Source organism: Pocillopora damicornis, chromosome 14, assembly GCF_964200805.1.
Source record: "Pocillopora damicornis chromosome 14, jaPocDami1.2, whole genome shotgun sequence".
NCBI lineage: Eukaryota > Metazoa > Cnidaria > Anthozoa > Scleractinia > Pocilloporidae > Pocillopora > Pocillopora damicornis.
In genome coordinates this window covers 43,992-56,617 of record NC_142683.1, presented here as the reverse complement: position 1 = coordinate 56,617, position 12,626 = coordinate 43,992, and the positions used below count along the sequence as shown (strand labels likewise).

The window sequence follows — 12,626 nt, the reverse complement described above, 5'->3', positions numbered from 1 at the left end:
AAAGATATTGACTACAGGCAAATATTATGTTTCTTAAGTTTGTGTATGGCTTTGAGAAGGGAGCTTGCACTACTAACCAGGAAAAAATCTCTTTCAAAAACGATTTATGTGAAAAAACCACACATGATGTTAATGAAAGAATTACAAATTTTGGTTCATGTAATGTAAAGCTGTGTCAACATATCATCAAAAAGAATCTAGCGCAATCTACAGAGGATTTAGCATTTTGTCGGTTTCACTCTGTGTAAACACTGTTGCAAAGCGGCTTACTTGAAAGACACAACAAATTAGTGCGAAAAATTGTTCAGATTTTCTCAAAAAGACACCCTAAACGAAAAACGAAACCTTCATTTCCTTAACAGAGTAAAAATTTACGACTCTTTGTTCTTGTGTTGTCGTTTAAAAGGTTTATCTGACCGCGAAATGACATTCAAATGGTTCTTTTTAGCGTGTTCCTAAAGGAGAGACGTAGAGGGTCGCCAACGGTGGACGACGACTTTAATATAACCAACCTACGGCATCTCAGTCCTTGGACCAAAAGCTATTTCTCCGTTATGTCATTTTATGGTTTCTTTGCTGTCGAAATGTGTTACAGCGACGCATGAGTTTAGGCCGAACGTAAGACTCTCATTCCTTACGAACTGATCATTATAGAGTTTCATCCCTTTATCCTTTACACTGTGTTGACCCACCCCTCCCGTATACTGAGTTATTTCACTCCTCCCTCAGACTGTGTCATTCCTCCCTCCCTTCCCTCCTACTGTCTAATTCCCCTCCCGATAGAAATGAGCCAAATGAAGCTCGTTTGGGGTTTACACAATGTTCGAGAAGCAACGATTTTTTTAACTCTGCAGTACGTAATTAGAAATGCACCTCCAAGAACAACAGCATTCAAGAGTAGCGATGACAGATTTCTATTACAAATACGGAAAAATCTCGGTCCTACTCAGCGTAATTAAGCTATAAATTACTCCATTGAGAGCACTACCTAATAAAAAGATTGACACAAACATTTTTAAGAATTAGCAGCAGAGGTGTGAGGGAAATAAGAAGAGTCTGCCATTCTTTTTCTTTTCTCTGCACTCTTAGTACGGTTCTAACGAGCAAAATCATTTCCTTTTTCTTTGATCATACGCCAGCGGTATAACCAGAAGCAAGACCCAGTGTCTCCTCCATTAAGATGCTGCTTGTTAATAAAATTGTAAATTATTCAATTCCTCTCTTGTTAGTTAATCTTCCTTATTTTTGTTCTTCTTTGAGTTCTTCTCTTCCAGTTTTTGCCTGTCCTCAGCAGATTTCTTAAGTTCTGTTAATTTGAAATCTCGTTCAATGTTGACCTGTTAAGCAATGCATAAAATCAATATTTTTGGTCTGCTCTGTGAATCGTCCTCTTATCAAAGGTCAACTATTTAATGCTTAGCACCATAACATCAGTATGCATATTCTCCTTACTGTTCTCTATACATTTCCTTGGGCACTAACAAGGAGGATTTGCTTGAAAATCAAAAGCTTGTTTGGTTGGTGATAATTTCCTTTATTCTCATTACCTTAATGTTTGATTCAGGGGTAATACTGTAAAGAGAAATTAAATGCTAGTCACCCTTACAATAGAGTTAACATCCATGAGTGACCAAGAGAGAATTTCTCCCTACAATATCAATGCAAAATCAAGCAGACAAGGAATTAGAATTAATAAAAAAATATAAATCAATCCTGATGATGGCAAACAGCCGAAAATGTTTGGTTTAAACATTTTAATTTTTTAGCCTTGTATACAGAATACATTTTACAAAGCGAACATTATGGACATAAATTAGGTGATCATTAGTTTATCTAATACCAAATTCTCTCAACCAACATTATTAGAATTGTATGGAAGACAGTATGGAGATTTACCAAAGAGATATTGGGAGAGAAAGGGTTAACCCTCTAACTCCAATGAGTGACCAAGACAGAATTTTTCCTTACAATATCAAGCAGACAAGAATAAAGAAAACTATCAATTCAGGGATTTTAAGTTGATCCAACACCAAATTCTCCCAAGGAACAACATAATAATTGTATAGCTGACAGAAAAGAGAACTTTCAATGAGATCTTGGGAGAGAAAGGGTTAATAGACTCTGACAAGCAATATGAAGCTCTATAGTATTCTGTTCAGTGATCATAACCTACCTCAGTGAAGGTGTAAGGAGTTATAACACCTCTCCTGTCCACCAATGGCCTTCTTTTTGTCTCCTTTCCACCTTCAAAGAGAATTAAACTTGGAAGCTGTTTAGAAATGGCAGATCCATCTACCCTGTGTCTTGAAAGGAAAAAATTAAAAACTTCATTTAAACTGGTGTGTCTTATCGTTAGATGCTAAATACTAGGCCCCGAAAGTAACTACTACTGACATCCTTTCCAATATAAAAAGAACTAGAAATGGAATATTCCTAGTTGAGGTACCAATACATTTTCTCCACTTTGTCATCAGAAGAAAAACTTGCAGGGTTTTCAAGTTTGCTTATGATTTCATGACTAATAATGTTATGATAGTGCAGTTCAAAAAAGTTGGTCAGTGATAAATTAATTTACCCCTACCCAAAATATGGAATCTTTGTGGCTGATTCAGATAATAAAGAAACAGTAAGAAGAAATTCATTTACTGGTAGTGTTTTAATCAATCCTCAAACTGTTGTTACTATGATATAAGCAACTTTTTCATCAATCTCTCATCATTCTACTCACTTTTCTGCTACAATTGGATATTTTCCAACATCTAATTTTCCAAACCTTAGATGACTGTGATTGTATCTTAATTGACAAAGAAAAAAAAGGTTGCTTTTACTGAAGGTAAGAATGATTGTCATAAATATCAATATCCAAGATTATTATCTGGTTGATTATTCTTTTTACATGAACTGCTAATGGAGTTAAAAAAAAAAAGAAAATTACAATTAAAAACATTAATCAAACCCTTTTTATAATCAAGTTAACAGTGCCTTCTACCTGATGGCAATTAAGGCCAAAATTCTGATTTGTAAAACTATCTTTACCCAAACTGAACCTACATATATCAAAATTCTCAGTCTTTGTTTAAGACACATCTCAATCTTAAATCATGAAAATTTTCTTACATTCCCATAAAAACCTTTATTAGATTACTACTCCTGCCTGGTATCAGGAATACATTGAACATTTACCTGAGTGATAGTTCAGCAAATGTTGGAGCAAATCTGACACAGGGAGGGCACCAGGGGGCATAAAATTCTACCAACCATGTGACAGAAGGGTTATCACGTAAGGCATCCTGAAATAAACAAAAATATCTGATCCTCATGAAGTTAACAAGAACAACTAAATTAATCATTATGATCATTCATAATAATCTTTTAAGATGTTATTCACTTAATTTGCCATGTTATAAGGTTAGGTGAAGCTTATATTTCAAGAAAGCTTACATCAAGTGCTGGTCCTCTGAAGAAGAATACTTCATCAGGTCCACTGTATGATGGCTCAGGAAACAACAAAAACAAAACTGAGGATGAAGAAAAAAACAATAAAGAATGTGAAAACTAATGATAGGCATCAATTATTTTTAGTCAAAACTCTTGAAGTCTTTTAATCTTTATTAGTTTGTTAGGGCTTTTCATTTAACTATAACCATTGGTAACAACCATTAAATCAGTTTGGCTAGAATGTTAGTATTACAACTTAACAACTAGTCTTGATTCATTTCATTTGTTAATAACTTGAACACCTTAATTGTACAACCTGTTGTGCTCACAAGAGAATTTACCTGAGATGTTTTTTATAAAAATGCATATGGGGTCAAATGTACCACATCTTAATGTTATTCAATGCTGAGTCCACTTAAATATGACAATATACACTCTTAATTTTTAAAAAAGAAACAAAAGTGCACCTCAAGTCACTCACCAATGCAAATTATCAGGTAAATGAGACCAAGCCTAAGATCTGACCTTGCAAAAAGAACAAAGTTTGCAATTTTGCTAAACAAGAACACCATTGATGCTATCTCTTGCCAAGAGGCTGAAAAAAAAAATAAACAAAACAAAACTGAAAACTCCTATAAACAGACACTGCACCACTACTGAATGCTTGTCAAAAAAAGAGATATCTAAATTTAGGGTCAGATCCAGAAAAAGGAGGAAAGAAAACAGAAAAAAAGTTTCTTAACAAGTTGCATAAATCTGGGTTGCAGCTTAAAGTTTTCATGTCCATATCATGATTTCCTGATAGAAAAAACTTTTTTCTCATAGGTAAAATTCAAAGAGTAGAAAGGCTATAAGGCAAGCTTTTTGTATCCACATGATAAACTTGTAGTAGGGATGAGCCTATAGGGGAACAATTTTGCAATTGGGCAATGTGTTTGCCAATGAGCTTTTAGGCAAGGATTTTTACCCTTGATTTAAGTTTATCAATACTGAGAGTTTAAATACCTGGCTTCCATTTTCTGTTTTTAACTGCGAGGACAATTACAAGAAAAGACAACAGCTCAAAGTCCCGCTATAGAAGGAACATCTTGTTAACTTCAATTTTATAGTTTGCTGATCAAATCAACACTTGTAACAATAAGCATTAGAACATTATTAAAATTAATATGAATACTGTATGATTTCTTTAAATTCTTCATTAAATGCTTGATACATGGTCACATTGATACTTCCCTTGTAAACAGAAACTAATGAGGATGGCAAAGAGTTTATATGTGATGAGTGATTAAGACCAAATTGATTGGTGAGCATGATTTGTAAATTTATGAACCAGAGTGAGGTGCGATTTGCTTCTAGAAGTATATGTAACCCATAAATTTTTCTTTCATTTCTTGAAAACCTCAAGATTTCCCTGAAACCTCACAAACAAGAAGAGAGATCTGACCCCCCCCCCCCCCCCTCTTTGTACCCCTACACGATCTTGAAAAACGTATTGAAACTGTTGGTAAGGATCTTAACACCCTGAATGAATTTCCTACACTCTCTTTCCCGTTAATTTGACGATAAAAAAATTATGAATTCTATTTCAGGAATTAAGGGACGTTACTAACGCTGAAATACTACCACTGAAAAAAAGGTGTTGATTATTAGACACGATACACAGGCTAAGGCGTGAATACGAAAATTTTATTTCCACCATCATACGTTTATTTTGTGTCAGGAATGAGTTTATAGTAAACACATAGATTGAATTGCTAAGAACCGAGGCAGATTTAATCAAACAGGCTTGAGAACGAAAACATGCGTGAGTATGAAAAAGTGTTAGTGATATCCTTAGAGTCTTCAACTTACCCAGCTGATTTGACATTCCTCACCAGGGAAAAGCCATCCGCAAAACGGTTCCAAACATCGTAATATCACGTACAACAAGCATGCTATAGGATTCAAAATATAATGGCCACTAAGCAACGGTTTTAACGAGTCTAATTTCATTTTTTTTTTCTAGCTTAAACAGTGATTTTCTTGTTGAATATCAGAATATTCATCACCGTCAACTGATCTAATATTGGTGTCAATTTTCCAAAATTACCGCTGAACTCATTGCGTGACTGTAAATGACCTCACACCCAAACCGAGGCTTCTCCGTTCGGTGACCGCTTACCGGTGGTCTATCATATCAAAAATAATTCGATAAATACTTTTTAAATACCTACAAACACGTAAGACCAATGACAGCGCTCTTCTCTTGAAGTAAATTCCATTGAGAGATCAAAAGATGACCACTAGTGTTAGCCCTAGTGGGTATTAGCACGAAAGACTTTATTAAAGAGATAGTCCCCATCGGAATCCAAACCGGAGCTTATTTTACAGGGAAGAAGATTAGCTGGTAATTGTGATAATAAAAAAGACTGAAGAAAAAAAATTTAGATCGCTATGAGTTCTACCGTTCACAGAGCTGTGTAGTCCATTCCATATTTAATAAAATTCCAAAATTTTATTTTTAAAAACCGCTGACCAAGAAACTGCTGTTATTATTGTAGTGATCAGCTGAGGGAAGAGTACGCGTGTAAACAAAGCGAAACAAAACAATATCGAAGTCGTTTCGATGTACAACATGGTATCTCTAAAATACACCTTGATTTGCGCCTTTCATGACACCTGATTCCATAGAAATCAAAAGCGTCAGATTTGTAAGATGTGCGACTTTAATTCACTTCCACCTGAAATGATTTTAGCAATATTTTCTTTCTTGGATACACACAGTCTCTGTCAAGCATCACAGACTTGTAAAGACTGGTATGACTTTATTTACAATTCCGATCTTCTTTGGAAGGGGAAATGTTATTCTCTCAATCAAGAGGATATAAAGCAAGACATTGAATCTGGTTTGTGGTGGCGAAGTATTTTCATCCGAAATTACGGGACAAATCTGGTAAAAAAGCGATGGCTTGAGGGAAGATACAGTCAAACAAAAGCACTCGACGAACTTCCTAGTGATATTAACCACCTTGGACCACTGAGTGCCGACACATGGGGGCATATTCTGGATATGGAAGTCAGCCGAAGTACATAATGCAAATTGGAACACACTGGAGATTGGTACTACTTCTGAAAATAAGTTACCTATATTGATGCTCGAGACCAATATGTAATGGACTTAATTTGTCGACTTTTTCTTTTCCCATTGCGAGGGATTTAGCATTACGTTAGTTGGATAAATTTATAACCTGCTCATTGCTACTAGACCGAGAAAGCATCCCAAGAGAACTACCCAAATGGGGCTCGAGATCCTCGTCCAACAGCAACAACATAATGAGAGGTTGTTTGTATGCTATAACAGTTGTTTATTGTTGTCGTCGTAGTCGAGAAGTATCGCAGGGTAACATCAATAGGGACAGGGGGACAGTCAATGTCCTAAACAGGAAATGGCCAATCACACTAGGCTTCTCTTGAGTGAATTGCTTAGAAACAGCTTATGAGGAGCAAATTCTTCAAATGACCAAATAAATATTGTTGTGGTTCAATTTTCTCCTTGGTTCAAATTTTATTTTCCTTTGTTTCAAACTCATTATTATACATTACAATACCCAAAATCAAAAGAACATAAAATTTAAACAAAGGATAAAATTGAACCACAACATATACAAATAGTGATGAGACAGATTCATACCTTTAAGGATAAGAGTGAGGGACTTATTACAAGTCAGATTTCAAAACAACTGTTTAATATATTATCTTTCTAAAATATGTATATATACACAGTAACAATAATTTTTATAATACATGTGGCAATACCTGCAGATTGTAGCATACAGCTAAGTAAGCAAATACGAGTAATCTATAAAAAAATTTCCCACCCTGCAAATAATGAAGGTATGGTGACCATTGGGTGTAAGTAGACAGACTGGAAGTTTATGGCATTAACCCTTTAATCCTAAGAATGATAAAAATCTGGTTAAAAGAGGGCTCTGATTTTTGTACCCAGCACATCAGTGCCCCCACAAGATCAATAATCTACCTTGAAAAGTCAAACCATCATCATGTCACCATGTTATTGTCATCATCAAACCACATTTTAGAGTGTATTCTAGAATTTATTTTAAAATTTTAACATTCTTTTTCTTATTGTAAAAACTGCACTTAAGTGCAACAGATAGTTAATCAATAGATGTCTGTGTAAATAGGAAATATTAACTTTTTTCAAAATCACTTTTAAGTAAATGTATTAAATGTTTACAAAAGTATATAAAAAACTCTGAGAACAATATTTACATAATAACTTAGCTATAGTATGTACTGAATATTTTAAACTTCCTAAGTGTTTTGATGTCTGCTAGCTAATTACCTCCTTTCACTTTTATAAAGTGTCTGAAAACAACAAAAAAATAAATATTATAACAACTTTGTATGTGGAGAACAATATGAACATAAAATGTGTAATACACCATACAGAAAGAGAAACATTGTGTGATGAGTATACTTTAGGGAAACTAATAATAATGATAATAACAACAATACTAGTAATAACAAAGCCATTCTTATAACTCATTTCACAAGTCTCAGTGCAATTACAAAGTTAGAAAAAAATTGATTCAAACAAATTGGAAATAAACATAGTAAATAAACATCAAAATAGTGTTTAGGAACCCCAGTTGGCAGGATGCAGACCAGTTAGCCATAAACAGGGCAACTGAAAATAAATCCAGTAAGTAGCAAGGTGGGGGGTTTGAACCTGAGACCACCAGATTACAAGACTAGCGACTGCAACACACAGCCACACTGCCCCCGGCAGGCTTACACTCAGTACAAGGCCTACCAAGGTGGGCATAGAGAAGATACATCTTCATTATCATGGCACTTGCTACAAAATACTTACCACAGCGAGTTTTTAGCTTCACTTTATTCTGTTAGGAAAAATTAATGATTTGAAATTATTCATACATTTATTTTTCCACATAACATAAAAAGATGGAAGTTTACAGTGGCCATAGAATTCATAATTATATCAAAGATGACAGAGATCACAGTGACTATCATTTTTATTCAAATTTAAAGCAGTTAAGTAATATTAGCAATTTTGAGGGGTGCAATGAGGAAACCCTACAGAAGCTGAAATTATTGTATTATCAAATTCTGTACCATCAATTTATCACTCAAATGGAACAAAATGAACTACAACAATACAACTCTACAAAATGTGGTCTTGGCTAAAAATAATGTTCTTTTCTGTATAAAAAAATGGTAAGAAAGTAATCACATTTGATAAGGGTTGCTGCTGCATGTAACTTTACAGATGCAGTCTCAATCTTACAATTAGGAATGACTGTATCCAGTAACTGTTTAACTCCACAAAGAGGATAAAATGTGACCTCCCTTTAAAATTCACGCATTACCCAGCAAACTAGTAATAAGAATTGTCAGATTTATCAGGTAATTAATACAACCAAACTGAAGAACAAACACATTTCACACAAAAGAAAATTACCAATTTCCATTTGAGCAATTCAATCCATTCTTGCATTTCCCGCACAGAGTCAGCATAAAGAAAAAACGTTCTGTCTGGGAAAACTAAGCTAAAAAAAATAAAAATTCACAAATTTTTATCAGTGGTAGATGAAATAAAAAAACAAAGCACAACAGGTCAGGGTAAACAAGGCTCATTTATGAAAGGAATCTTTGTTTTAAATCCAGCAAACAGGTGATGAGAATACTCAAACTAATGGGGTAAAAGTTGTTAACTAGCTTGATCAACAAATCAAATTCTCCTAACTAATCTACAAGGAAATGTGTGGTAGCTGGAGGGAAGAATTAGCAATCAGATCTTGGAAGTTAAAGGGTTAACCCCCAACAGTATGACTCTCCACTAATACTCAAATCCACATCAACTATCCTGGTTTGTTAACTAAAAAATACCTGATGAACAGGTTTCTGTGCTATACATGTAATCAACATTACAATTTCCTCTTCTTAACAAATTACCTAAAGGCATTAGGCTTTCCACATGTGTCATTTTTAAAGACTTCTTCTGCTAGGCGGAGGTCAAGTACTCTTAAAGGTTTCTTATCCTGCAAAGAGGCAGTTGAAGTTTATATTTAGATATTCCTTTCAAGTGTGTTGATCAAGAATGAGTGCCAATTTTAGCAAGAGCAATCATACACTGTACATTAAAAATTAAAGCTGTATTAAATTACTATAACCACCTTGAGAGTTTAAACATAATATATCTAGTAGTAGTAGTTGCAAAAATAGTATAAACTTTAACCAATGTGCACCAATACCACAACATGCATAATAGCTACTACACACAATCCTTACCCCTCGTTGGTTATAGTACTGAAGCATATATCTATTTGTGACAAACCACCGTCTCTTCCAGTTCTACAAGAAAATAACATGGTTTCATAATCAAATAGTGTGATTTGACTACTTTTCTGAATTGATAGATAAATTTGAATGTTTACTTTTACATTTTATTTATTGAGTCTTTGGTACTTTCATAGACCATAAGAAACAAATGAAGAGTGATTTTTTTTTCTATCAAACATTTCAAAACAAATAAATGAATCTATGATGAGAATGTTTACCTTATGAACAGCTCCTCTTTTGGTAAGAAATCCTTCCTTTGATGCAACCTACAAATCACAATGAAAAAATTTACTGACAATTTTTTTCCCTACATAACTGGATACAGCAATCCCATTAAAAAATAATGAAAACTCTAATACTTAACTTTCTACATGAACTCTGCTGCAAACCTTGGACCATAACCCTTTCTACCCTAACATCAGTGTGCATATTCTCCATTCTATCCTAACATCAGTGTGCATATTCTCCTTTCTACCCTAACATCAGTGTGCATATTCTCCATTCTATCCTAACATCAGTGTGCATATTCTCCATTCTATCCTAACATCAGTGTGCATATTCTCCATTCTATCCTCTATATATTTCCTATGGTGCTGACAAGAAGAATTTGTCTAACCATTGAGAGCTAATATAATTGGTTATCATTTCCTTTATTCTCAGGGCTTAATATTCAAATCTGATATTACCTGCTAGCTATCCTAAGGGGTTAAGGGGTTAAATCATTTCTAAACATTGAATTACTGCTAATTTCATACTGTTTTTTACTCACCGACCAATCCATGTCTGATGATACCTTTTCAGGTGAAATTGGGTTGGAAAAGGTGTGACACTTTAAAGAGCTCCCGCGCACTACATGTCTAGTGATGTCCTCATATACTGATGGCTCCTTAACCGTAGAAGGATATGGATAAGCAAGTGTAACAGCTTGACCTGTTTGTACGAGACAATCATCAAATTAGCAAGATACTGGTCAATTCAGTTTACATTATTTTGTTATTATGATTTCATAATCCAACAGTAGTATCACCTTAAAGCTTTTGAATATTAAGCAATGTTAGTAGGTATGCTTGTTTGTTCAGTCTAAATATCAACTTGATAAAAATTAGACAGTCAGGAAGAAATTTAATGCCCCAAAAACCCAACCTTTTTTCAATAATTATACATAAGAGATTAAGAAGTTGAAAGAGGCTTCACATGAATGCCAAAGAATTAAATAACAGACAAAAGTAGATTTTAATTTCTGATTGATTTCAAATGGAGATGTGTACAAATTACCAAACCTGTATCTCCTGCAATGATTGGAAAATTCTGGAAATGTTCCAGTAGCTGCTCAACATTAAAAAATTCTCCAACTCCAAAGACAAACTTTCTTTTATCATAAACCAGTGGAAAGTGCCTTACTGAATCAACACTCCTAAAAGAAAGAGACAATCATCAATTATTCACCATAATTTGTCAAGATCAAATTGTGTCTTAATTAAGACTGGGCCTAAAATTGTACAACCTGTGAAAACAAAATAAAAGAACAACAGCCACATTAGGTAAACCTATTGACATTACAAATTAAGAGCATACTTGACTGATACAGTGTAGTTCCCTGGGTTGTTTTTACTTGGTCTCAGTAAATAGCTTCCTTCACAGCCATAAGCAAGCAGCAACACCTCGGCACCATTCCTTGTCAGGTTAGCGTGGTACCATCTGACAGATCAGAATTTACCTTTAAGGTCATACTATAAAGATCAGAAACCTCATTAAAGGAGATCTCAGTTTTTTAAGAGAATCTGTTCGGATTGAGCAAGAGCACTATGAATAATGATCAAAGACCCCAAACCAGGAAGTAGCTATATGAACAACATAAACTTCATATGTGAAAGATCAGAAAATCAGGATGAGGGGAAAGAGAAAGTATGTAAAAAAATTGACAGTATTCAATTTTAAAAAGCTGTCACTTACCCAGGCAACAACGTTACTTATATTGCATCATAGGTGCAAAAGCACAAATTCAACAAAATAAGGAATTTAATAAAAGTTAAAACCAAACCCAAAAAATTAAGGCTTGAGACCAAAAAAAGAGAGTTAATTCTTTCACTTGAAATTTTTTCCTGTCGCTCAGACAGGTGTAGTAAGACTGCTCATGATTGAGAAGATACCATAAAAGAATAATGTCCCTCTGATCTAGTTTCGAATATACTCCCAGTACTTTCTAAAGCAAAAAAACCAAATGTTTAAATATTAGTTAGGGGTATCAACTCTAAGATCTTGACTTAAAAATCATCAGGATTAATAGATTAAGATATCAAGTTATCAGGTGACTGATATAAGGTACTCATCAGCTGCTTGTCTGAACTTGTTTTTATAACTCCTGGAAACCGCGTTAAATATATGCATGACTGGAGAATAGATGTACAGCTGACAATATCAACATCTGTGCACAACGCAATATAGAAGCTTTAAAATCGCATTAAAACATAGGATCAGTCAGTAATAATGCCACTCTGATGAAAAACAACACGAGATCACCAATTTTACCTCTGTGATTCAAACTATCGTAAAAAATACAGAATAGAAGCAAAGATCACAGCTGATTTAATATGCTGAACTACAAAAGTTTGAGCATTTCGTAAACGTTAACCACATTCGTTGTATATTTGGATATCCCGTCCTATTGACATCAATTTGAGATTATTTGCCTTAATCCTCTTCTATATTACAAGAAATCAGCGTTAAAATGAAAAAACTTACGGGATATCCTCTATACTCTCCTTTGATGATGAGTCCATGTTTTTATGTTCGCGGCCGAGGTCAAATGTAGCAAGAGACCT

The 12,626-nt window shown here is 34.3% G+C and overlaps 2 protein-coding genes across 3 annotated transcripts; both read right to left on the bottom strand.

Annotated features, from left to right (window-relative positions):
• Nucleotides 1–350: 350 nt before the first annotated feature.
• Nucleotides 351–5,531, bottom strand: LOC113671596 (thioredoxin-related transmembrane protein 2-B). Its single transcript, XM_089194043.1, has 8 exons — nt 5,290–5,531; nt 4,444–4,510; nt 3,920–4,033; nt 3,442–3,518; nt 3,184–3,290; nt 2,729–2,794; nt 2,174–2,303; nt 351–1,337 (listed from the first exon to the last, which is right to left on the bottom strand). Exons 1-8 carry the CDS (start codon nt 5,428–5,430, stop codon nt 1,230–1,232), a joined length of 810 nt encoding a protein of 269 aa, XP_089050169.1. The 5' UTR covers nt 5,431–5,531; the 3' UTR covers nt 351–1,229.
• Nucleotides 5,532–7,141: 1,610 nt separating this feature from the next.
• On the bottom strand, nt 7,142–12,622 carry LOC113671489 (dual adapter for phosphotyrosine and 3-phosphotyrosine and 3-phosphoinositide). Of its 2 annotated transcripts, XM_027187702.2 has the most exons (10): nt 12,547–12,621; nt 11,380–11,502; nt 11,085–11,218; nt 10,574–10,734; nt 10,023–10,070; nt 9,754–9,816; nt 9,418–9,503; nt 8,924–9,011; nt 8,315–8,342; nt 7,142–7,806 (listed from the first exon to the last, which is right to left on the bottom strand). In XM_027187702.2, the coding sequence occupies exons 1-10, from the start codon at nt 12,582–12,584 to the stop codon at nt 7,796–7,798; spliced, it is 780 nt and encodes a 259-aa protein (XP_027043503.2). In that variant the 5' UTR covers nt 12,585–12,621; the 3' UTR covers nt 7,142–7,795. The 2 variants fall into 2 exon arrangements, with proteins under 2 accessions (XP_027043503.2, XP_089050159.1); XM_089194033.1 differs by lacking the exon at nt 7,142–7,806 and having other exon boundaries at nt 8,049–8,342; nt 12,547–12,622.
• Nucleotides 12,623–12,626: the final 4 nt, after the last annotated feature.

What these genes read in the sequence shown, in the direction of transcription:
- LOC113671596 (XM_089194043.1), bottom strand. Translation starts at nt 5,430, where the DNA reads ATGAAATTAGACTCGTTAAAACCGTTGCTTAGTGGCCATTATATTTTG. An exon ending in AAACAGAAAATGGAAGCCAG is followed by an intron (nt 4,034 to 4,443) that starts GTATTTAAACTC and finishes TTTTTTTTTCAG; the next exon opens with CCTCTTGGCAAGAGATAGCA. An exon ending in TCAGAGGACCAGCACTTGAT is followed by an intron (nt 3,291 to 3,441) that starts GTAAGCTTTCTT and finishes TGTTTATTTCAG; the next exon opens with GATGCCTTACGTGATAACCC.
- LOC113671489 (XM_089194033.1), bottom strand. Translation starts at nt 12,584, where the DNA reads ATGGACTCATCATCAAAGGAGAGTATAGAGGATATCCC. An exon ending in GAGAGTATAGAGGATATCCC is followed by an intron (nt 11,503 to 12,546) that starts GTAAGTTTTTTC and finishes CTGATCTGTCAG; the next exon opens with ATGGTACCACGCTAACCTGA. An exon ending in AATTGCTCAAATGGAAATTG is followed by an intron (nt 8,343 to 8,923) that starts GTAATTTTCTTT and finishes TTTTCCTAACAG; the next exon opens with AATAAAGTGAAGCTAAAAAC.